At 36.3% G+C, this 26,720-nt stretch overlaps 1 protein-coding gene across 7 annotated transcripts in view; it reads left to right on the forward strand.

Annotated features, from left to right (window-relative positions):
• The window catches only part of PCDH11X (protocadherin 11 X-linked), a 583,424-nt gene that overhangs the window by 260,128 nt on the left and 296,576 nt on the right, over positions 1-26,720 (forward strand). For all 7 annotated transcript variants that reach the window (XM_064574318.1, XM_045880211.3, XM_064574319.1 and 4 more), the window contains exon 4: positions 14,119-14,199. In XM_064574318.1, the coding sequence (XP_064430388.1) occupies positions 14,119-14,199 (81 nt within the window). The remainder of the gene's footprint in view (positions 1-14,118; positions 14,200-26,720) is intronic.

The raw sequence follows: 26,720 nt of genomic DNA on the forward strand, positions 1-26,720 counted from the left end.
AACCTAGTGTTAAATCATTTCTGCACCATTCCATCCACTGCTACCAAATTTGTGCTTTGCTTTTAGAAGTCCATGTATCTTGACACCAATGTGAGAGTAAAAAACAAAAACAAGCAAAAAAATACAAACAATAAAGGAGGATTATCTATAAGACATATTGTTCCAGATTCACAATGTCCTGGCTGTGCCAGAATGCGATAAACATAGGTTTGCATGTCCCTTTTATTCAGACAAATGTGACCCAATTATCTTGTGGACAGGAAATGTTAGTAAATTGTGTATTTTCTGTCATGGCCTTATCTCCAAAAACCATGGTTTACATTCAATTTGTGAGTTTATATGGGAACACTTACTCTGTATAACTTTTTAAGAAATGTTAAATTTGTCATATTTCTTCAAGCATGTAATCTGTATAATACTTTTATAAAATACTTTTAAGAATACTTGAAAATTGAAATGACTACTGAATACCAAATTCTATGTTTAAATTTATTTAATCCAACCCTTCTCCTTCTTGCTTTCATCAAAATATAATATTTATTTTAAGCAAATTTAGATGCATTCTATAACATTTAATTAGTCAATTCACTTTAAAACTTCCAATAGTCAATTGGCTTTAAGTCTATTTTATTTATCCTTATGCATTCATAGAAATGATTAATACTGGTTCTCAAATTTTGATTTAAGTAATTCTCTACTTTTATAAGCCAACTTTTTTTGGAATGCCAACTAAATTCACAAATAATTTATTTTTTGTGTAACTAAGAGGAATTTATGTATAATTGAAAGAGGTTTCTCCCAGTTAGAGGTTATGTAAGAATTGTAAAAGTAAAGAATAACTAATGTCTGTCTTCCATATTCCCTCCACCTTCAACCATCACATTACTGTGCTATTTATTGCAGCTGTTGGTAATTTTTTATTTTTCAGATATACAAAAGCTTTTTGTAAGTAATTGGAATTTATAGTTTCAAAAATGTGGAGGTGCAGGGAAAGGGGGGAACCATGTAGTGGATGGCTCTGAGTGTCTTCCACTTCATGTTATTAAGGAAGATATATCCATAATAGTTCAAGTGAAGACAGTAATCATAAAGTGTCAGACACTTTACTGTAATAACTCAGTGTAATACAATGGTTCTAAGAGGCTTTTATTTTATATTCATTTCACAGATGATGAAACTGAGAGTCATCTTTAACTTGACAGAGTTCATAAAACAAACAAGATGTAGAGTCAGATGCAGATTCCAAGGCCCTGTCTTTTCTACTGTTGTACCACATTGCTGAGTAGATTTTAATCTCTTTTAAAACCTATCTTTCCCTCCTTAGTATTATCACCTCTGCTAATAGTAAGACAGAAAGGCTTGAGAGAAGGACCTTAATAAACATTAAGGAGAGTAAGAATCAACTAAGGGTTTTTCCTATTTCAGGAAATCTCTGGAGTGTATTCATTTCAACTGAAATATGTGCCTTGTAATTTATTTTAAAAATTAAAGGGTTTTTTTCCCCAAGGCTTTTAATGTGCAATCCTTTAAGTATATTGTGGGCAAAAATAAACATCAAATTACACTTCATATTTGTGAACTTTACCATAGTTTTGATGGATATTATTTCCATAGTAAGAATCTTGATTTCTTATACGGAAGTAAATGAGAATGAGGCTATTTTTATAAAAGTAATCATTAGGAAGATTACCAACATACTTATATGCCTTTAGGCACATATCATTTTGATAAGTATTAAATAGGATTCTCCAAAAAATGTTTCATATAATGCTTTGCCTTTTTTCCCCCCTAACATGTCAATATGTCAACTATATGACAATAAAATAAAAGTAATCTATCAGTTAAACCCACTTGTAGTCTTTGGTAAGTGAAATTAAGTGATGTCTGTGACAATTTAGAATGTCACATTTCTGCAATATCTGACATTCCTGGGGTGTGAATGATTACTGTGAAAATGGAAGCATACTCAATATTTTCAGCAGAAAACATGTTACATTTGAGAAAGAAATGTAATTGCTAAATACAATGAAGCTCCTCTAGATTCTCTTTTTGCCATATTTTGAAACAATAATGTAATATTGAGACTGTAGTCAGAAATATCATGATCTTATTCTAGCTATGATTTTCTCACCATTAGGTTTGAATGGCAATAAAAATTCCAAGTGGGAGAATAAAGGATATAATCCACATTTGTCCTTAAAATAATCACTAAATTAGTCTGAATTAACCTCATCCAGTAGTTTCAGCATTAGTCAAGTTAAGCAATGCAGTTAACACATAGAGTCATTAAGCTCAGATTCTGTGTGTGACACAGTCAGGAAAATATTTGAGAGCAGTTAGAAGGTCCTGTCAGATTTAGAAGTTTCAATCACATTATGGTGCATTTTTTTGCAAAGCAGTTATATGTTGTGAAGTGAATTTTACTTTTTTTTTTTTTACATCATCTGTAACAGTTTATTATTTTCCTGAAAGGTTAAATATGTTGGAAGCTGAAAATATGTTCTCATTTATCACAAAAGATATATCACTGTACGTATTATGAGCTATAATTCACATTTCTGTGAATGGAAATTTGACTGAAAATTTCCTTACTTCTTGCCTCAAACAAAAAAAAATTGGGGGAGATTTCATAGAATTTGAGGCATTTACTTGAATCAATGCTTCTTATGAGCCAGTCTCTTCTCACATTCATAAATAAAATTATTCAAATAGAATATAATTTTTTAGCCATGAAATTTCTGGATTCTGAAAGGTGAAATAACATAAATGACCAACCTTTTTTCATATATGTCTATTTCATTAGGCCAACAAGGTATCACTGGTGAAATAATGTATTATTGCTTAAAGGATTTAATACATTTTAAAACTACATCAAATTCCCTTCCAATGTCTAAACTACCAACTAGTAATATTTGACTCAGGAATAATAAGATTCAATATTTATCCATCCGTGTTCTGAAAGTTTTTTTTTTTAATTGTTTAACAACAGTGCCAGTGGCACTTCTCAAAACTCTTTAAGATTAGTGGTAAGATGTATTTCTCACTTTTGACTATTTGAGCATCTCTTAATATGAATTGGGTTAAAATGAGACTTAAATCTGTAAAGAGTAATTATAAAGCACTTTACCCTTTTCTTAACAGCTTGACATCAGATTCCAAAAAAGGAAAATACAATTTGGTTCAGTATGTGGTGCATGTAAGGAAACAGAAATGCAGATGTGCATTTTTATTTCTCAGGTATCATCAATGAACTGTGTTTCCTTTTCTTAAAGAAGTCAAGAATATAAAAAAATGAAATCTTGCCACTTGCAGCAACATGGGTGGAACTAGAGGGTATTATACTAAGTGAAATATCAGTCAGAGAAAGACAAATACCATATTATTTCAGGAATATGTGGAATTTAAGAAACAAAAACAGATGAACATAGGGGAAGGGAAGGAAAAATAAAGAAAGATGGAAATAAGGAGGGAGGCAAACTATAAGAGACTCTTAACTATGGGAAACAAACAGGGTTGCTGGAAGGGACATGTGTGGGGGGATGGGGTAATTGGGTGATGGGCATTAAGGAGGGCACTTGAAGTAATGAGCACTGGGTGTTATATGCAACAGATGAATCACTACATTCTACCTCTGAAACTAATAATACAGCATATGTTAACTAAATTGAATTTAAAATTAAAAATTAAAAAAAATAAGTCAAGCATAAATGTATTTGAGCACTAATATTTCCTAGAATTGCCATTTCTCCTATTTACATTGTAGTTAATCCTCAGCAGTTCTTTATATTGAAGCTATTTTATTAGATGATTTCCTCATTATTAGTTTTATAACTTGGATTTGGTGGAAGGGGGAGGAGTAATGGGAAGAACATCGTCAGGGATGGGAGTATTATTTTACTCTCAAGTTGTCATTTTTGTGCAAAACAAAATTCAATAAATTTTCCTAATATTTGGGGCGCCTGGGTGGCTCAGTTGGTTGAGCGACTGCCTTCGGCTCAGGTCATGATCCTGGAGTCCCAGGATCGAGTCCCGCATCAGGCTCCCTGCTCGTCAGGGAGTCTGCTTCTCCCTCTGACCCTCCTCCTTCTCATGCTCTCTGTCTCTCATTCTCTCTGTCTCAAATAAATAAATAAAATCTTAAAAAAAAATTTTTCCTAATATTTGAATGTTGAAGTGTATAATATAATAGAGATGTTTAGTTGCCAAATTTAAATGGACAAAATACATCCACATAGCTTTAAACATTTAGCCACCAAAAATACCATCTTTACTTAATTCAGTGGACATTTGAAAATGGCATTATACATTTGAGGGCAGCCCAGACAGACATAAAACTTCTCACAATTGACAGAAAATGTTTAAACCAGATGCTTAAAATATGTATGGGAAATGCAACTCTAAGAGACTTGGTTTAAAAATAAAATTAAACCTGAGATCTTAGCACAAATCTTCTTAGAAAGTCCTGTAGCACACAATACTTTGCTCTAATATATTAGAATATTTCTACTTTGCTTACTGTATGGCTATAAAATCACCAGCTAACTTTGCAAGTCCATCAAGAGTATGTGATTAATTCACTTTCTTATATGTTTGTCCCACCATATAGCTATATCTCTATGACACTCCAGTCATACTAACCACATCCTGGGGTTTCTTGCCTTGGACCATATTGCTTTTTATGCAAACAACCACCACAACAACAAAACTCTTCTTCACTCTCTGCATCTAATATCTACCAGACTTATTTTATAGACCTGTCCATTAATCACAGTTATTAGTCTGTTTTTCCTTTTCCCCTAGATGGGGGTCAGAAAACTTTTTCTGTAAAGGGCCAGAATAGATATTTTTATAACATGAGAAAACAAATTTCCACAAAATTTCAATTGATGATATTTGAATATCAATTATGCACAATTTGTTATGTAATATAGACCTCCTAATAAGATAAATGGACTTGTATATCTGATCTCTGGAAATGTCTTTCCATACAGATAGTTACTGCCAAATACTGATATCAATCCATAAGCATGTAGTTTTATTTCAACATATCTATTTCTTAGAAGGCATGCATTCTATTAGATTATTTTCTTCATATTTTCCATTTAGCATGCCATCACATTGAAGATTAATAATTTCTTTTTTAAAAAAGATTTTATTTATTTGTCAGAGAGAGCACAAGCAGGAGGAGAGGCAAGGGGAGGGAGAAGCAGGATTCCCACTGAGCAAGGAGCCTGATGCAGCACTCAATCCCAGGACCCTGGGATCATGACCTGAGCCGAAGGCAGATGCTTAACTGACTGAGCCACCCAGGCATCCCAAAGATTAATAATTTCTAATTGAAGGTTAGGTAAAAGCTCCTCAATTGCATATTTGTTCTACAATGCTAGAGTATATAATGTAACTTGACATTACTTGTTGTTCAAACAATTGCAGTTGTCATCAAAATGACTTTACTGCTGTATAGGTCTTACATATAAGCATTATATTATAATTTTAGCTAGATTTGTTAAGAGACTTTATCAAGTTTGTAGCAAAAAAAATAATTTCCAAAGTAATTCAGTGTTTGATAATAGCGGTCAAGGGTGCTTCTCCTTTGACAAAATTTCAATATTGGCTTTGATCTCAAAACAAACAAACAAAAAACAACAGAACTCAATAGAATTTTGCCACTGCCAAACCATCCAACAGCTTCTGTGGTAGGGCAAGTCAGGATATTCGACTTGTATTTTTGACAAAAGTTTACAGAATAACAATTGTGCCATTAACAATAGTAAATGAAGCTCACTATTGACCTTACACATGATAGACTCAAACATTTTCCACGAAGTACCTGCTGATGTGTAATACAACAATAACTGTAGGCTTTGGATGACTTATATTTTCCCAAGCCTTATAAATTTGCCCAACTAAACCTTTTTCTGTGCCACATATATTTTACTCACCATTAGTTATAACACTTCTTAGCAGATCCCACTTCAAGTTTTACTGAATCAGTGTTTTCTCATCTTCATTGGAAATACTTTTGCCTGTTCTGTTCCACACAGACTATTCATTGATAGAGGCTAATTCTTTAGTCACTTCAAACTTGGCATTGCTTCCTCAAGTAAATAACAGCTAAACATTGTTGGTAACATCTGTTAACTCATTAGTAGATTAAAAAACAACAACACTTGAATTATTTACCCTTACTTTTTAAAATTCAGTATTAATATTGTTTTTAATTTTCTCAACTTTTTGAGTAACTGTATTTGTTAAAAAGCTAACAATCTTAAGTTTACTTTCTTTAGATAAGTTTATTTGGCTGTTGTAAACAAACAAAACTTAATTAGTTCACAATTAGTGTTTTTCTCTGCTTGACTAACAAATGAGACTTTTGGAAACTTACTTTGGTCACTGTCTAATTTTCATTTTTTTAAAACATTTTGTGAAGAAATTCTGCTGTGATGAAATGTTCCATTTTAACTGTTTAATTCTTTTGACTGTTGTTTTCCTGTGAGTTGGAATATTGTGATGAGTGATCAGTCTGGTAATATCAGTGGGTACTGTATTCTTTTTTTTTTTTAATTTTATTATGTTATGTCACCATACAATACATCATTAGTTTTTTTTTTTTTTTTAAGATTTATTTATTTGAGAGAGAGAGAATGAGGGAGAGCAAGCACATGAGAGGGGGAGGGTCAGAGGGAGAAGCTGACTTCCTGCCGAGCAGGGAGCCTGATGCGGGACTCGATCCAGGGACTCCAGGATCATGACCTGAGCTGAAGGCAGTCGCTTAACCAACTGAGCCACCCAGGCGCCTTCTATTTTTAAATTTTTGAGGAACCTCCACACTGTTTTCCAAAGTGGCTGTACCAACTTGCATTCCCACCAACAGTGTAAGAGGGTTCCCCTTTCTCCACAACCTCTCCAACATTTGTTGTTTCTTGCCCTGTCCATTTTTCCCATTCTAACTGGTGTAAGGTGGTATCTCAGTGTGGTTTTGATTTGGATTTCCCTGATGGCTAATGATGATTAACGTTTTTTCAGGTGTCTGTTAGCCATTTGTATGTCTTCTTCAGAGAGGTGTCTGTTCATCTCTTCTGCCCACTTTTTGACTTGATTATTTGTTTTTTGGGTGTTGAGTTTGAGTTCTTTATAGATCTTGGATACCAGCCCTTTATCTGTAGTGTCATTTCCAAATATCTTCTTCCATTCTGTGGGTTGCCTCTTTGTTTTGTTGTCTGTTTCCTTTGCTGTGCAGAAGCTTTTTATCTTGATGAAGTCCCAAAAGTTCATTTTTGCTTTTGTTTCACTAGCTTTTGGAGATGTATCTTGAAAGATGGTGCTGTGGCCGATGTCAAAGAGGTTACTGCCTATGTTCTCCTCTAGGATTTTGATGGATTCCTGTCTCCCATTGAGGTCTTTCATCCACTTTGAGTTTATCTTTGTGAATGGTGTTAGAGAATGGTCGAGTTTCATTCTTCTGCATGTGGCTGTCCAATTTTCCCAGCACCATTTATTGAAGAGACTGTCTTTTTTCCATTGCGTGTTTTTTCCTGCTTTGTCAAAGATTATTTGACCATAGAGTTGAGGGTCCATATCTGGGTTCTCTATTCTGTTCCATTGGTCTGTATGTCTGTTTTTGTGCCAGTACCATGCTGTCTTGGTGATCACAGCTTTGTAATATAGCTTGAAATCGGGCAACGTGATGCCCCCAGCTTTGTTTTTTTTTTCAACATCTCCTTGGCAATTCGGGGTCTTTTCTGATTCCATACAAATTTTAGGATTGTTTGTTCCAGCACTTTGAAAAATGTCATTGGAATTTTGATCAGGATGGCATTGAAGGTATAGATTACTCTGGGTAGCATAGACATTTTAACAATGTTTATTCTTCTGATCCATAAGCATGGAATATTTTTCCATCTTTTTGTTTCTTCTTCAATTACTTTCATGAGTGTTTTGTAGTTCCTAGAGTATAGATCCTTTACCTCTTTGGTTAGGTTTATTCTGAGGTATCTTATGGTTTTTGGTGCTATTGTAAATGGAATCGTTTCTTTAATTTCTCTTTCTACAGTTGCATTGTTAGTGTATAAGAAAGCAACTGATTTCTGTGCATTGATTTTGTAGCCTGCCACATTACTGAATTGCTGGATGAGTTCTACTAATTTGGTGGTGGACCCTTTTGGGTTTTCCACATAAAGTATCATGTCGTCTGTGAAAAGAGAGAGTTTGACTTGTTCTTTGCCAACTTGAATACCTTTTATTTCTTTTTGTTGTCTGAATGCTGTTGCTAGGACTTCTAGTACTATGATGAACAACAGTGGTGAGAGTGGGCACCCTTGATGTGTTCCTGATCTTAAGGGAAAGGCTCTCAGCTTTTCCCCATTGAGGATGATCTTCGCTGTGGGTTTTCATAGATGGATTTTATGAGCTTGAGGAATGTTCCCTCTATCCCTATACTCTGAAGAGTTTTAATCAGGAAACGATGCTGTATTTTGTCAAATGCTTTTTCTGCATCAATTGAGAGGATCATTAGGTTCTTCTCCCTCCTCTTATTAATGTGTTCTATCACATTGATTGATTTGCGAATGTTGAACCTCCCTTGCATCCCAGGGATAAATCCCACTTAGTCGTGGTGGATGATTCTTTTAATGTATTGTTGGATCCTATTAACTAGGATTTTGTTGAGGATTTTGGAATCCATATTCATCAGGGATATCGGTCTGAAATTCTCCTTTTTGATGGGGTCCTTGCCTGGTTTGGGGATTAAGGTAATGCTGGCCACACAGAATGAGCTTGGAAGTTTTCCTTCTGTTTCTATTTTTTGAAACAGCTTCAGTAGAATAGGTATTATTTCTTCTGTGAATGTTTGGTAGAATTCCCCAGGGAATCCATCAGGCCCTGGACTCTTGTTTTTTCGGAGGTTTTTGATCCCTGCTTCAATCTCGTTACTGGTTATTGACCTATTCAGGTTGTCAATTTCTTCCTGTTTCAGTCTTGGCAGCTTATAGGTTCCAGGAAGGCCTCCATTTCATCCAGATTGCTCAGTTTATTGGCATATAGTTGTTGATAATAATTTCTAATAATTGTTTCTATTTCCTTGGTGTTAGTCGTGATCTCTCCCCTTTCATTCATAATTTTATTAATTTGGGTCCCTTCTCTTTTCTTTTGGATAAGTCTGGCCAGTGGTTTATCGATCTTATTAATTCTTTCAAAGAACCAACTCCTAGTTTAGTTGATCTGATCTACTGTGTTTCTCGTTTCTAATTCATTGATTTCTGCTCTAATCTTAATTATTTGTCTTCTAATGCGTGGCATAGGCGTCGTTTGTTGCTTTTTCTCTAGTTCTTTAAGGTGTAGAGTTAGTTGGGGAATTTGGGATTTTTCTATTTTTTTGGGTGAGGTTTGGATGGCTATGTATTTCCCCTTTAGGACTGCCTTTGCAGTATCCCATAGGTTTTGGACTGATGTGTTTTTGTTCTCATTGATTTCCATGAATTGTTTAAGTTCTTCTTTGATTTCTTGGTTGACCCAAACATCCTTGAGCAGAGTGGTCTTTAGCTTCCAAGTGTTTGAATTTCTGCCAAATTTTTTCTTGTGATTGAGTTCCAGTTTTAGAGCATTGTGGTCTGAGAATATGCAGAGAATAATCTCAATCTTTTCGTATCTGTGGAGACCTGACTTGTGACCGAGTATATGGTCTATTCTGGAGAAAGTTCCATGTGCGGCTCGAGAAGAATGAGTATACTGTTGTTTTAGGGTGGAATGTTGTGTAAATATCTATGAGGTCCATCTGGTCCAATGTATCATTCAAAGCTCTTGTTTCCTTGTTGATTTTCTGCTTAGATGATCTGTCCATTGCTGAAAGTGGAGAATTGAGGTCTCCTACAATTAACGTATTGTTATCAATATGACTCTTTATTTTGGTTAACAGTTGGCTTATGTAGATGGCTGCTCCCATGTTGGGGGCATAGGTATTTACAATTGTTAGATCTTCTTGTTGTATAGACCCTTTAAGAATGATATAGTGTCCTTCTGTGTCTCTTATTACAGACTTTAGTTTAAAATCTAATTTGTCTGATATAAGAATTGCTATCCCCGCTTTCTTTTGAGCTCCACTGGCATGGAAGGTAGATCTCCATCCCTTCACTTTCAGTCTGGATGTATCTTTAGGTTCAAAATGAGTCTCTTGTAGACAGCATATGGATGGGTCCTATCTTTTTATCCAATCTGCAACCCTGTGCCGTTTTATGGGAGTATTTAGTCCATTCACGTTGAGAGTGATTATTGAAAGATATGAATTAATTGTCATCATGTTGCCTGTGAAGACCTTGTTTTTATAGATTGTCCCTGTAAATTTCTGTTGTAGATCACTCTTGGGGTCTTTCTCTTTTTATAGAACTCCCCTTAATATTTCTTACAGGGCCGGCTTAGTGGTCACATATTCTTTCAACTACTGCCAGTCGTGGAAGCTCTGCATCTCTCCATCCATTCTAAATGAAAGCCTTGCCAGATAAAGTATTCTTGGTTGCATGTTCTTCTCATTTAGTACCCTGAATATGTCTTGCCAGGAGTTTCTGGCTTGCCAGGTCTCTGTGGATAGGTCTGACGTTATTCTGATGTTCTTCCTTCTGTACGTAAGGAATCTGTTCCCCCTAACTGCCCTTAAGATGTTTTCCTTGCTTCTAAGATCTGCAAGTTTTACTATTACATGCCGGGGTGTTGGCCTGTTTTCCTTGATCTTAGGAGGGGTCCTCTCTGCCTCTAGGACTCGAATGTTTGTTTCATTCCCCAGATTAGGGAAATTCTCAGCTACGATTTGCTCAAATACATCTTCTAGTCCTTTCTCTCTCTCCACTCCCTCCGGGATTCCAATTATTCTGACATTGGAATGCCTCATGGTGTCACTTATTTCTCTGATTCTATTTTCATGGATTCTGAGTTGTTTTTCCCTGGCCTCCTCTTTTCCCTTTTTATCTATTATTTTGGCCTCCAGGTTGCTTATTCTCTCTTCTGTCTCAGTTACCCTAGCTGTTAGATTATCTAGATTGGATAGGATCTCATTGATAGCATTTTTACGTTCTGCCAATTCACTTTTTATTTCTGCCCTTAGAGACACTATGTTGGCATTAATTGATTTCTCCATTCTAGCCATTGTCTTCACAATTGCTAGCCTGAATTCCATCTCCGACATCTTGGTTATATCTGCATCCATTTGTAAATCTGCAGCATAAGTCATAATCTCTGAGTCTTTTCTGTTTTGGGGGCTCCTCCTCCTAGTCATTCTGTTGATGGGTGTTTGAGGGAATGTATAGAGTCCAAATTATTGACCAGAACCCAAGCAAGATGCACCTGTTTTCTTGGGACCTTAGGGTTGCTGGCCTCCTGTTTTCCCAGCCTGTCTTCTGGGGGAAGGGCCTGCCGCGCTGTTACTCAGGCAATCCTGTTTGGGCGGAGTTGCCCTGCGCCCCTGTGGCGGGGAATGGGCTCAGTAGGAATCAGTCTTTGGGGCTTTTGTTCTCTGGCGCCTTCCCCTGGTGGCTTTCCGTGTCTCTTCTGCGAGTCAAAGCTGAAGAGACCCTTTCCAACCCTCTGCCTCAGAGCAGAGAGACTGCAGTCTGTTCTTCAGTGAGCTCTCCAGGCCACACTGTCTCCATTTCTGTCTGTGCTGCTATAAACTGCAGCGTCCTGGGTTTTGTGCCCCTCCGCAGCACCCCCAGTCCTGCCTCCAGGTCAGGGCATGTCTCTGTCCTTTGTGCTTCTAAAACCGCCAGCCACTCCCAGTTCGCATACGCGCGACTCCACTGCTCAGGGTTTCCACCCCAGGTGTTGCAGTTCACCTGCACGACCCCGGCGAACCAGGTTTTCGACTTGGAGGCTGCAGTTCGCGTGCATGCGACCATTGCTCCGGGTTTCTGTCCGGGGGGGTTGCGGTTCACGTGCGTGCGACCCCGCCGGTCTGGTTTTCTACCCCAGGGGCTGCCCTAAAGTCCTTTCCCGATGCTACCGCTCTGCGAGTCTGTGCCCCATCCGCAGCGCGTGAGGCTGTCACTCACCAGCGGTGTAGGATCCCCACAGCCAGACACCCTCCCGCTGCCATTTATCCTCTGATATCTGCCCGCAGAATCACGGCTCTCCGCTTCGTACCTCAAAACCAACTGCCTGTGATATTCTGTTTGTAGAGATCCAGATCTTCTTACATCTCAGGCTGGTTTTGTGGGTGCTCAGAGTGGTCTGGTAGACATCCAGCTCAATTCCGGGGACCAGTTGAACTAGGGTCCCCTACTCCTCCGCCATCTTTCCCCCCTCCCCCTGTACTGTATTCTTTTTGTCACAACCATAGTGTCATTGGATAATAAACCTGATTTGTCATTTAATTTGATAAGAAAATAATTCTTGCTCAACTGGACCTTAAAAGTATATGTTCCAAGTCTGATTGTCTCTTCTTTTCTTGATTTGACATAATGGTCATGCACAAGTAATGTAAATAAATAAACAAACAAACAAACAGACAGTCACATTAAGGTGATATGTTGGGGCACTTGAAGCTGTGGGGAAGGAAAAATAATTTTCGCTCTACACTTGTAGGTTCTTAACTGAGACCTCTTGTAGTAACAGACAGATTAACAGGAGAAAAACAAACAAAAGTTTAATAACATGTATGCTTCCTATATACATATAGGATACCTAGAAAAATGGAATAACTTTCTGAAGTGGCCCAAGACATTACCCTAAATCCATCTTCAGCTAAAGACAAAAGATGTTGGGGGGTGGGTGAAACAGTTAAGGAAGGTTTCCAGGAAGAGCACAGTAAACAAGTAAAGAATCTGTTATGCAGGCTTAAGTTTGTTGCCTTCTCCAATGATGAGTTGCTAAAAATTTGGTCACCTTTCTCTTGCAGGTACAGAAAAGGAAACATCCTTTTTTCCCTTATAAATATAGTATTTCTTTTTTTTTTTTAAAGATTTTATTTATTTATTTGAGAGAGAGAATGAGAGACAGAGAGCATGAGAGGGAAGCGGGTCAGGGGGAGAAGCAGACCCCCCCTCTGAGCAGGGAGCCCAATGTGGGACTCGATCCCAGGACTCCAGGATCATGACCTGAGCCGAAGGCAGTCGCTTAACCAACTGAGCCACCCAGGCGCCCCTAAATATAGTATTTCTTATGAAAGGGTAACTTCTACTCAGTTTTCAGAGCTTTTCTTATGTTTGTTTTTTCTTAAAAATGATCAACCTAAGATAATCTTTATGCCAAAGAAACACATTTTGGAGTGACAAAATCTGCACTCCTTCAAAACACTGTCAAATAATAATTGTATCACTGTAATTTGTAGCACACCAAACAACAGTACGAAGTTCTGAGAGTGTGACATAATATCTCAAATACACTACTCAACTCTGCTATTATAGCATGAAAACTATCAACATTCATTGCGTTTTTTCAGCTTCTTGAAAAATCTTTCTTTTTCATAGATCAAAGGATAACTTTTTAGCAAATCCTTTATCCATATACTAAAACCAAATATACAGAAAATGTGTATAGCATATGTTCATTATTTTAAAAACAGAGAACATACTTTAAGTCCTGCAGAAAATTCAATGGATAAAATCATTATATTTTCAAGACCTTGATAATTATTCTGGGTTGGTAGGTTAGTATCTTTGTATTGGTTCAGAAATTTCTTTGCACTTATTAAATATATTTTTATGTTAGGCAGCAAATTTGTGATGTTCTGGCAAACAGGATAGGTTTTAATTTTAGACCATGGTGAATTCATAAATACAAGCTGTTGAACACATTGAGTTATAACAGCACTGGAGTGAAAAAATCTCTCCAGCTTAAATTTCATCCATTTAAATATTTTAAATTGTCCTCTACATTTCCATTCATATGTTTAATGGAATACTTAAAAGTTACAGTGAAATTTAAGCTCTATGAGATAATTTTTTTCTCTCTCTATTCCTAGTGTCTAGAGTTTTGCCTGTCATATTACAACTCCTCAATGACTATGATACGTACAGAGATTTACACAGGCACTATTTTATTTACCCATATTTCATGCATGTGTGCAATGCGCTACATTTTTCACTTTTAACAAACCACTGAAAAAATACTTGTGTTTTATTTCTCCTTCTAAAGCCAATGACGGAGGTTGTACGATCTCACACCCCAATGAAAGAGTCAACAACTGTGGAGATCTGGATTCATCCCCAACCACAGGTATGAAAGGAAACACTTGATATTTTTCTATTCCTTTTATTTGATTTTTATGAATGTATAAGAAATATTCTTAAATTGTGTTTCTCAATGTGTGTTCCAGGAAGTTTCTTTAGATGGTTTTGTGCCAGACGCTAGTATAAAAATATGACAGTAAATACATGTTTCTTCCTAGTGTTGTTTGCTAATGATAGTTGAGTTAATTTATTTGTTGAATAAGGTACAAGCATTCCTCAAAAAGTATCTTCTGAATGATTGCCTATTCCACTGATTTTTAAGTCTACTTCTGAAATTTTGGATTAAAAAAAATGACAACTGCTGTTTATAATATGATTTAATATAGGGAAATTTGTATGCTAATTAGGCAAATTTTAGTGAAACCTCACTAAAATCAGTTCGGGTGGAAACCAGTTTGATTTTTTAAATTAACTTATAAGGTACTTTAAAAAAAAGAAAATCACTTCTACTCATTTCAATCATAACAGCTCAAAATTTGACTAACAAATCCAATCCCAATTTTTTGCTAAGTAGAGACCCTTAAGAGGGCTTCAAAAATGGAGTGAGCAGACCAATATCTAAATATTTTTACACTATTTGTTATTTTGTGGCTGGTTAAATTACTATTTTTAATAAAGTGAAGGTTCTGAATCTGACCCTTTGGGTGCCAAATTAATAACTATAAATTGAACTCTACCCAGTTATTTTCATATGCATTTCATTTTTTGCAAAGCATATAAATTTAGAAAATATAGAAAAATAATGCTTAAGTACAATGTTAAAAAACAAACAAACAAACAACTATAATTGTTGCAGGGTCATTGAACATGACAGTCAGGAAAGAATTCTTGAGACCTTTTACAGTGCAACTTAGTAAGTTTATTCAAGTAGCACAGGGACAAGACCCATGGGCAGAAAGAGCTGAACTTTTGCTGTATGAAGCTAGTGGTTATATGCATAGTGCTCGAGTGGGTGGGGACATGCAGGGAGTATTAGATCATAAATATCTTCTTCAAATTTCTACTCATAAAACCACTTTTCCAAGATTTCTCTGGTGTTTATCATTCAGTACAATATTAACTATCAGTGAGACATACAGGCCATCATGAGACCCTTTAAGAATGTAGCACCCAGCATTTATTTGATCCTTATCAAAACTATGTAGGTTATAGGTCAGCCTTCTGGGCTAAAGGTGAACATTTTTATGCTTCTATCCCCCATCATAATGAAAAGAAAATAACATTTGTTTATTATTTATTATTTCATGTGTGTTTCTGAAATTTATGAAATTCATGTGTTTTGTAAAAATAACATTCTACAATATTTTACAAAGTTAATTTATGCTCTTGCAGAAGAGTTACAGAGTTAATATACTCACTATAGGGAAAAAATGATTAATCAAATAAAGGAACATTACAAGCTGGGAACTGTCCAAATTGTTACAAGTTTTAAATTACTCAAGTCTGACTTGGTGAGGTTTTGCCAAATTTCAAACTGATTTTCAAGCCTTGCATCTCTGATTCAGTCTCAAGAAAATTGATAAGCATATGGAATATAAGTAATATGATCTATATTTGTACCCTCAATTAAGAATCTATTGCAGTCCTTTAAATTTTGAAGGCATTTGCTATATATAATTGTTCAGCATTTTTAGAAAGTGTTTTCAGGAAGTTAAAAGAATCTATTGCAGTCTTCAGAAGAGCAGTTTTGAAGAAAAGTACACAACTTTAAAAAATGTACATTAAGTTCCAAAAATCTGAACAACCAGTGTGACATAGGGTATGACAGGGATAAATAGAAGTCAGATGGAATTAGACATTATTATGTAACACTCTTTATCTATGCATAAGAAGATGCTCTATCAACTATATATATATATATTTATTTATATTTATATATTTATATATATTTTTTCAAGCAATTATTTTTTATTGTATTCTACTAAATGGAATGCAATGTAATTAACTGTGCTAATTTATAACCAATTACTGATGCTTTCATCTGGAACTTAAAATCTTTTTAGAGACACATTCATTCCTTATATGGGGGTGGTTTTTGCTTGAGGCTGTTTTAGTTAAGTAAGTCTTTTAAGTATCTGACAACCTTGAGTGTCCTTACACTCTGAGACTTCAGTTAAAAATTAAAATATGTCAAAAAAGATTAAAATATGTCATAGAGTGTTGGATTAAAATATATAGTATTACTATGCATTTGATACAGATAAGGACTTTTCAACATTTTTTTGATAAACATTGTGCTTGCCTTTGTAAAGTTTGAAGAAAATATTTGTATTATGAATAAGCTTTTATGGTTCCTTATGAAGTATCTCATTTGACAAGATATTTATTTGCAATATTTAAAAAGCAATAATCAAGGAAAGAATATCCAATAGTAAAAAGACAGTCTCTTCAACAAATGCTGCTGGGAAAACTGGACAGCAACATGCAGAAGAATGAAACTGGATCATTTTATTAAACCATACACAAAAATAAATTCAAAATAGATGAAAGACCTAAATGGGAGACAGAAAGTCATGAAAGTCCTAGAGGAGAACACAGGCAGTAACCTCTTTGACATCAGCCTTAGCAACTTTTTACTAGATACATGTCCTGAGTCAAGGGAACCCAAAGCAAAAATAAACTATTGGGACTTCATCAAGATAGAAAGCTTCTACACAGCGAAGAAAACAATCAACAAAACTAAAAAGCAGTCTTCAGAATGGGAAAATATATCTTTTTGGGGGAGATATGGGGAAGGTATGTGCTATGGTGAGTGCTGTGAATTGTGTAAGACTGTTGAATCACAGACCTGTACCTCTGAAACAAATAATATATGTTAAAAAAAAAAAAAAAAAAGAAGATAGCAGGAAGGGAAAGATAAAGGGGGGAATTGGAGGGGGAGATGAACTATGAGAGACTATGGACTCTGAGAAACAAACTGAAGGTTCTAGAGGGGAGAGGGGTGGGGGATGGGCTAGCCTGGTGATGGGTATTAAAGAGGGCACGTACTGAATGGAGCACTGGGTATTATATGCAAACAATGAATCATGGGACACTACATCAAAAACTAATGATGTAATGTATGGTGATTAACATAACATAATAATAAAAAAAGAACTTATCAAACTCAAGAACTCAAGACCAAAAAACAAATAATCCAGTTAAAAAATGTGCAGAATAAAGAGAGGAGGCAAGATAGTGGAGGAGTAAGGGATCCTGTTTCAACTGGTCCCCTGCATTTAGCTAGATATCTATCAAACCGTTTTGAACACACACAAAATCAGCCTGAGATGTAAGAATATAGATCTGGATCTCTACAAGCAGAAAAGTGACTGCTTTTTGCAAGGTAGGATGTGCAGAGTCGTGAACCTGTGGGGAGCTATCAGAAGATAAACATTAGGGGGAGGGAGCCTCCATAAACTGGCTCCTGGAACATGATATAACACCAGAGTGCAAAATCAGAACCCTTAAAAATCTGCTCTAGTGAGAGACATCCTTCTCTGAAAGGGGCTCTGGAAATAAAAAGGCAGAATTCTAGGTAGGGCATTGTGGTCTTGGGAGCCGAATAGCCACAGAGCAAACGGGGGTGCCTGAACCATAAAGTGCCTGAGCAGTGGAGCCGGGAAGCAGGCTATGGTGAGTGAGCCGAGGACCGGACTCTCAGCTCAGATTGCCATAAACCACGAGCCAGGCTGGTCGGTAATCGCTCTTTTCCTGAGCAGCCTGAAAAAGACTGGAACCTGCACCCGTGACCAAGCAAAAGCTCACAGGGTGGTAGCAGCCCAGAAAGGACATTAGGGTGGCACCCAGACATGACCCAGGAGCTTTGGGTGCACAAGAGAGCCCATGGTAACTCACAGTTTTAGAGTCACAAAGGACAGTGGCACTCTTGGGCCCCTGGGACTACCTCTGAGAGAGTTGCCATGGGCCTGCAGCTCGAGAAGCTGTAGTTTTTGTTGCCTACAGAAGGGAGACTGTTTGTCCCAGAGAGTTGACTAAAGAGGGCAGACTATGACCTTCTGCTCTAGGCCAAAGTTTTGGGCACAGCCATTTTTGTTCTGATCCTCTGAAGAGGCACAGAAAACCTCCAAGGAACAAAAGCCACACAGAGGACCGTTTCCACTGAGTCCATTCCCCTGACAAGGGTGGGACAACTCTGCCCAGGCAGGAATACCTGAGAAACAGTGCAGCATGCCCCTTCTCCAGAAGACAGGCTGAAAGAACAGGTGGATGACAAGCCTATGGATTCCACAAGACTAAAATTCCAAAGCCAGGGGAAAATAGTATATTGAGCTCCAGGTATTGCCTCACAACTCGTTTATTTTGCAGATAAAATTATTTTATTTTCTTTCTTTTTCTTATGCTTTGTCTTTTTTTATACTTTTTCTCATTTCAACTAGATGTTTATTATACCAACTTATATTTCATAGTCGTTTTTAACTTGTATTTTTTCAATCTACATTTTTAAATAGATATGTGCTTCATTTTAGTCCTTTTTTCATTCTCTTCAATTTTATCTTTATATATATATGAATTACTTTCCTTGCAGTTTTGGGATGTAATGTCTTCTAACACACAGACCAAAGTTAACCCAGGAACAGGTGGAATACCCTGCTTTGTCTACACTGTGAAATTATACTCCCTCTTCCCCTCCCCCCACTTTTTAAAAATTTTTATTCTTGCATTTAAATTTGGCTTTGTTTTTCTGTGGTTGTTTCTGACCACTCTGGATTTTGCTAGGGTACATCTTGCTTGGGTCATTTGGACTCTGCTCATTCGCTCGCCCATCATTCTCTGGACAGAATGACAAGACGGAGGAACTCACACAAAAAAAGAATAAGAGACAGTGTTCTCTGCCATAGATAATCAAAATGGATATAAGTAAGAATGAGAGATAGAATTCACAATAGCAGTCATAAAGTCAATAGATAGGCTTGAAAAAAGCATTAGTGACAACATAGAAACTCTAAGGGCAGAAATGAGATCTAATCAGGCCAACGTAAAAATGCTATGAATGAAATGCAGTCTAAACTAGATACTTTAATAGCCAGGGGAAATGAGGCAGAAGAGAGAATAAGTAATCTAGAACATAAATTGATGAAAAGGGAGAAGTTGAGGAAACCAGAAATAGACAGCTAGTAGACCATGAAAAAATGATTGGAGAGGATAATGATGCCATGAAATTTTCCAATGTCAGAATTATTGGGACCCCCGAGGGGGCAGAGAGACAGAGAGGGCTAGAAGGTATATCTGAGCAAATCATAGCTAATAATTTCCCTAATCTGGGGAAGGAAACAAGCATTCGTGTCCAAGAGGCAGAGAGGACCCCTCCCAAAATCAATAAAAATAAATCAATACCTTGACATACAGTAGTGAATCTTGCAAATCTTACAGTCAAATAAACTATTCTGAGAGTAGCTAGGGAGAGGAGTTTCCTTATATATGGAGGGAGGAACATCAGGATAACTAACATCAGACCTATCCACAGAAACCTGGCAAGCCAGAAAGGGCTGGCATGATATATTCAGGGTAGTAAATGAGGAGAACATGAAGCCAAGAATACTTTACCTAGCAAGGCTGTCATTCAGAATGGATGAAGAGATAAAGAGCTTCCACGACAGACAGAAACTAAAAGAATATGTGACCACTAAGACAGCCCTGCAAGACATAAGGTGGATTCTGTAAGTGAAGAGAGACCCCAAGAGTAACATAAACCAGATAGTAACAGAGACAATCCACAGAAACAGGGACTTTATAGGCAATACAATAACACTAAATTCATATCTTCCAATAGTTACTCTAAATGTAAATGGGCTGGATGCTCCCATCAAAAGACACAGGGTTTCAGATTGAATTAAAAAGCAGGACCCATCCATATGCTGACCAAAAGAGAATCATTTTGAGCCAAAAGACACCTCCAGATTGAAAGGGAGGGGATGAAAAAACATTTACCATGCCAATGGACCTCAAAAATAAGGTAAGGTTGCAATCCTCATACCAGACAAATTAGATTTTAAACCAAAGACTGTAGTAAGAGATATACAGGAACACTATATCATACTTAAAGGATCTATCCAATAAGAAGATCAAACAACTGTAAATATTTATGCCCCAACATGGGAGCAGCCAATTACATAAACCAATTAATAATCAAAATAAAGAAACATACTGGTAATAATACATTAATAGTAGGAGACTGCAACACTCCACTCACAGCAATGGACAGATCATTTAAGCAGAAGATCAATAAATAAACAAGAGCTTTGAAAGACACATTGGACCAGATGGACTTTGTAGATATATACAGAGCATTCTAACCTAAAACAGCAAATACTCATTCTTCTCAAGTGCACATGGAACTTTCTCCAGAATAGACCACATAACTGGGTCACAAATCAGATCTCAGCCAATACTAAAGATTAAGATTATTCCCTGCATATTTTCAGACGACAATGTTTTGAAACTGGAACTCAACCACAAGAAGAAATTTGGAAGGAACTCAAACACTTGGAAGTTAAAGAGCATTCTCCTAAAGAAACACTACATGGAAAACTAATGATGTACTGTACGTTGGCTAACAGAAAATAATAATAATAATAATAATAATAATAAAAGAATGAATGGGTCAACCAGGAAATTAAAGAAGTTAAAGAATTCACTGAAACCAATAAAAATGAAAACACATTCAAAACTTATGGGACACTGCAAAGACAGTCCTAAGAGGGAAGTACATAGCCATCCAGCCTCTCTCAAGAAATTAAAAAATGCCTAATGCACAAACTAACCTTACACCGAAAAACCTGGGAAAAGAAGAGAAAGTGAAGCCTAAATCAAGAAGGAGAAGAGAAATAATAAAGATTAGAGCAGAAATCAATGAAATAGAAAGCAGAAGAACAGTAGACCAGATCAATGAAACTAGAAGCTGATTCTTTGAAAGAATTAATAAGATTGCTAAACTGCTGGCCAGACTTATCCAAAAGAAAAGGGAAAGGACCCAAATTAATAAAATCATGAATGAAAGGGGGAAGGTCATGACTAACACCAAGGAAATAGAGACAGTTGTTAGAACTTATTACCAGCAGCTATATGCCAACAAATTAGGAAATCTGGAAGAAATGAACGCATTCCTGTCAACTTATAAACTACATAGACTGAAACAGGAAGAAATAGACAATCTGAGTAGACCAATAACTAGTAACGAAATTGAAGCAGTAATCAAAAACCTCCCAAAAAACAAGAGTCCAGAGCCAGATGGCTTCCCAGGGGAATTCTACCAAACATTTAAAGAAGAAAAAATACCTATTTTACTGAAGCTGTTTCAAAAAATAGAAATGGATGGAAAACTTCCAAACACATTCTATGAGGCCAGCATTACCCTCATCCCAAAACCAGGCAAAGACTCCATCAAAAAGGAGAATTACAGACCAATATCCCTGATGAACGTAGATGCCAAAATACTCAACAAGATCCTAGGGAATAGGATCCAACAGTACATTAAAAGGATTAACCACCATGACCAGGTGGGATTTATTCCTGGGATTCAAGTGTCCTTTCAACATTTGCAAATCAATCAACGTGATAGAGCACATTAAAAAAAGGAGACAAGAATCATATGATCCTCTCAATTGATTCAGAGAAAGCATTTGACAAAATACAACATCCTTTCTTGATTAAAACTCTTCAAAGTATAGAGATAGACGGAACATGGGAACATACCTCAATATCATAAAGGCCTTCTATGAAAAGCCTGCCCACAGCAAATAGCATTCTCAATGGGGAAAAACTGAGACCTTTTCCCTTAAGATCAGGAACACAACAGGGATTCCCACTCTTACCACTATTGTTCAACATAGTAGTAGAAATCCTAGCTTCAGCAGTCAGAAAACAAAAAGAAATAAAGGCATTCAAATTGGCAAAGAAGTCAAACTCCCTCTCTTCACAGATGACATGATACTTTATGTGGAAAACCCAAGACTTCACCCCCAAATTACTAGAACTCATACAGCAATTCAGCAACGTGGCAGGATACAAAAACAATGCACAGAAATCAGTTGCATTTCTATACACTAACAATGTGACTGAAGAAGGAGAAATTAAGGAATAGAATCCATTTACAATAGCACCAAAAACCATAAGATACCTAGGAATAAACCTAACCAAAGAGATAAAGGACCTATACTCTAGAAATGACAGAACACTTAGGAAAGAAATTGAAGAAGACACAAACAGATGGAAAAACATTCCATGCTCATGGATTGGAAGAATAAACATTGTGAAAATGTCTATGCTGCCCAGAGCAATATACACTTTCAATGCAATAGCTACCAAAATACAATTGACATTTTTCACAGAGCTGGAACAAACAATCCTAAAATTTGTATGGAACCAGAAAAGACCCCAAATTGCTGGGGGATTGTTGAAAAAGAAAACCAAAGCTGGTGGCATCACAATGCCTGACTTCAAGCTATATAACAAAGCTGTGATCATTAAGACAACTTGGTATTGGCACAAAAAAAATGACACACAGATCAGTGGAACCCAGAAATGGACCCTCAACTCTATGGTCAACTAATCTTTGGCAAATCAGGAAAGAATATCCAATGGAAAAAAGACAGTCCCTTCAGGAAATGGTGCTGGGAATATTGGACAGCCACATGCAAAAGAATGAACCTGGACCATTCTCTTACACTATAAACAAAGCTAAAGTCAAAATGGATGAAAGACCTCAATGTGAGACAGTAATCCATCAAAATCCTAGAGGAGAACATAGGCAGTAACCTCTTTACCTTCAGCTACAGCAACTTCTTTCAAGACATGTCTCTAAAGGCAAGGGAAACAAAAGCAAAATTGAACTTTTGGGACTTCATCAAAATAATAAGTTTCTGCACAATAAAGGAAAATTTCAACCAAACTAAGAAGCAACCCACAGAATGGGAGAAGATATATTTGCAAATAAAGGGCTGGTATCCAAGGTGTATAAATTACTTCTCAAACTCAATACCAAAAAACAAATAATCCAGTCAAGAAATGGGCAGAAGAGATGAACAGACACTTCTCCAAAGAAGACATACAAATGGCTAAAAGACACATGAAAAAATGTTCAACATCACTAGCCATCAGGGAAATACAAATCAAAACTACAATGAGATACCACCTTATACCAGTTAGAATGGCACAGATTAACAAGGCAGGAAACAACAAGTGTTGGCGAGGATGTGGAGAAAGGGGAACCCTCTTACACTGTTGGTGGAAATGCAAGCTGGTACAGCCACTCTAGAAAACAGTATGGAGGGTCCTCAAGACGTTAAAAATAGTGCTACCCTACAACCCAGCAATTGCGCTACTCTAGGTATTTACCCCAAAGATACAGATATAGTGAAAAGAAGGGACACATGCACCCCAATGTTCATAGCATCAGTGTCCACAATAGCCAAACTGTGGAAGGAGCTGAAATGTCCTTCAATAGATGAATGGATAAAGAAGATATGGTTCATATATTCAATAGAATATTACTCAGCCACCAGAAAAGATGAATACCTACCATTTGCATCGCCATGGATGGAACTGGAGGGGATTATGCTAAGTGAAATAAGTCAAGCAGAGGAAGACAAACATCATATGGTTTCACTCATATGTGAAATATAAAGAACAGCACAGAGGACCATATGGGAAGGGAGAAAAAAACTGAATGGGAAGAAATCACAGGAGACAAACCATGAAAGACTCAGGACTCCAGGAACCAAAGTGAGGGTTACAGAAGGGAGGGGTATGGAGGAATGGGGTAACCGGTGTAGGTATTAAGGAGGGCAAGTGTTGTGATGAACACTGGATGTTATATGCAACTAATGAATCATCGAACACTACATCACAAACTAATGTTGCACTATATGTTGGCTAATTGAACATCATCATCATCATTATAATAATAATATTATGGGCAGAATATATGAATAGACATTATTCCAAAAAGACATAGAGATGTCTAACAGTCACATGAAAAGATGCTCAACATCAGTCATCAATAGGAAAATACAAATCAAAAGTATGAGATACCACCTCACATCTGTCAGAATGACTGAAATTAACAACACAGGAAACAACAAAATTTGACAAGGATGCTGTAGTCTAATTGTAGAAAGAGCCAAAATGCCCATCTACTGATGAATAGGTAAAGAAATGGTATATAATGAATCATGGATCACTACATCAAAAACTAATGATGTATTAACTAACATAATAAAATAAAATAAAATAAAATTTAAAAAAAGAAGTGGTATATAAATATATAGGAATATTACTCAGCCATCAAGAAGAATGATATCTTGACATTTGCAATGACATGATTAGATGTAGAGACTATTAGGCTAAGCAAAATAAATCAGTCAGAGAAAGACAAATACCATATGATTTCACTCATATGTGGAATTTAAAAGTCAAAACAAATGAACATAGGTGTAAAAAGAAAGACAGAGACCAACCATAAAACAGACTCTTAACTCTAGAGAACAAACTGAGATTGCTGGATTGGAGGTGGGCAGGGGCCTGAGTTAAATGGGTGATGGGTATTAAGGAGGACACTTGTAATAAAGACTGGATGTTGTATATAAGTCATGAATCCCTAAATTCTACACCTGAAACTAAATAAATGAATGAATGAATAAATAAATAGCAATCAGAAAATACAAACTACTAAAAGTAGAGTGCAACTTGAAAATTAAGTTGTTTTTTTCCTCCTTTGAAATTTTTAAGCCCCTTTATAAAGCCCCCCTCAACTATTCAGATGCCAATTAATTAAAATTCATTATACAGACAGACTCTGACCATTTATTTTTTTAATTATGGGTGAATGGTATAATGCTTTCTCATAAATCAGATTCATTTTTAGCTATTAAACCAACTATTCAACTAATTAAAGAAAGTTTTAGAGCATGAACTTATAAGTCAACTTATTCTTTGAATAAAGAAATTAAAATCAATGTATCTATTTCCTTATAAGAAATATCCTTATAAGTTCTTTTTCTTTAGCATTTTGTTAGAATTTTTAGAATATATTTCTGTACACAACTGAGGTACATACCTTGAAGCTCCAAGTTAGACATAAAATTGAGAAAATTTTAAAATAACATTGGAAAATAAATGAAATCTTTTATTTATTTATTTTTTCAATGTGCTGGGCCAATGGGATCATAAGCATTCACTCTAGCTGAAAGGAAGGAAAAATTCTTTTCTATCCTTAAGTTCTTCCAGCTGCACTAAGAATTAAATTTACATAAGACAGATTAACAGTAGAAAAAAAAAAGTTTTATTACATGCATACTGAGGTTCAATTATGAAATTGAGATCTAAAGAAATGACCAGGGCATGCAGTTATTATACTTTCTATACAAAAAGACAATAAATCTTAGTGGACTTAATAGGACAAAGAGAACTTAACTTTGGGAGCTTCAATTAGTAAGGAATTCTAAACAAAATTTGGGCTGCAGTAATAAATTAGTAAAAAGTAACAAAGGTTGTTTATAGAGCATTCTGAGCTCTAAATTTCTCATCTCTAGTAATAAGGATGTCTCTTTACCTCTTAGTACGGGAAGGATCCCTTTCACAGGGGAGATTTATTTCCTACTTTCAGGGGAACAGAAGAGGTTCTGAGTGTCCTTCCTGCATTGGCTGTATCTTAATTAACTTTTAGTTATAAAGTAATCAATATGCCAAAGTGGCACATTTTGAGGCAGTTTGCCCTTGGTCCCTACATAGCTGTCATCTTAGCATCTGTGTGGTACTTATGGGAAATAGAAAGCTACTCAAAAATAGTAATTGACCAGCTCTGCACATGCTGTATACATATGTCAGTTGATGTGGAATTCTTTTTTTTTTAATAATGAAGCATTTTATAATGATCTTTTCCCCTTGCCTAGTAAATTCTCTTGTCCACCTTCTCTGCCTTTGGTTCTTAGTAATTACTCTGCTCAGTGAACTAGTAAGTCTAAAACTAAATAATATTTTGTCAAAAAATTGAAACAAAATAAAACTAGTATATTTTAAGGGTCTTTTCATGGTTTTCTATGATTTTCAATAGCCAACTACCTTGCTTGTGAAAAAATTATTCTACTTAGATGACAGTCTGATTATGAATATAAACATTAATTTTGCTCTGACTGTACTTCACTAAATACAGCTATATTATGATCACTGATGTGGAAATGTTGACGAAGAAAGAACGGAGATGTTATGGTGCAAAAAGGTGTTTTTATTATAGCACAGGAATAGGACCCATGGGCAGAAAGAGTTGCCCTGGGATTGTGAGGAGCAACTGATATACTTTGGAGTTGGGGGAGGGGTAAAGACAAAGGAAGTCTCCAAAAGGACTTTCATGTGCTAAAGAAGACTCACAGGATCCTGGAGGCCTAGCTATTGTCAAGCTAAGATTGTTTTTCCCTCTAGCAAAGCATTAACATTAATATTGGGGGGCGCCTGAGTGGCTCAGATGGTTAAGCGTCTGCCTTCGGCTCAGGTCATGATCCCAGGCTCCTG

The sequence above is a fragment of the Mirounga angustirostris genome, unplaced genomic scaffold (assembly GCF_029215605.1).
Source record: "Mirounga angustirostris isolate CCGP_5_RB_7025 unplaced genomic scaffold, mMirAng1.0.hap1 SCAF_11, whole genome shotgun sequence".
NCBI classification, from domain to species: Eukaryota; Metazoa; Chordata; class Mammalia; order Carnivora; family Phocidae; genus Mirounga; species Mirounga angustirostris.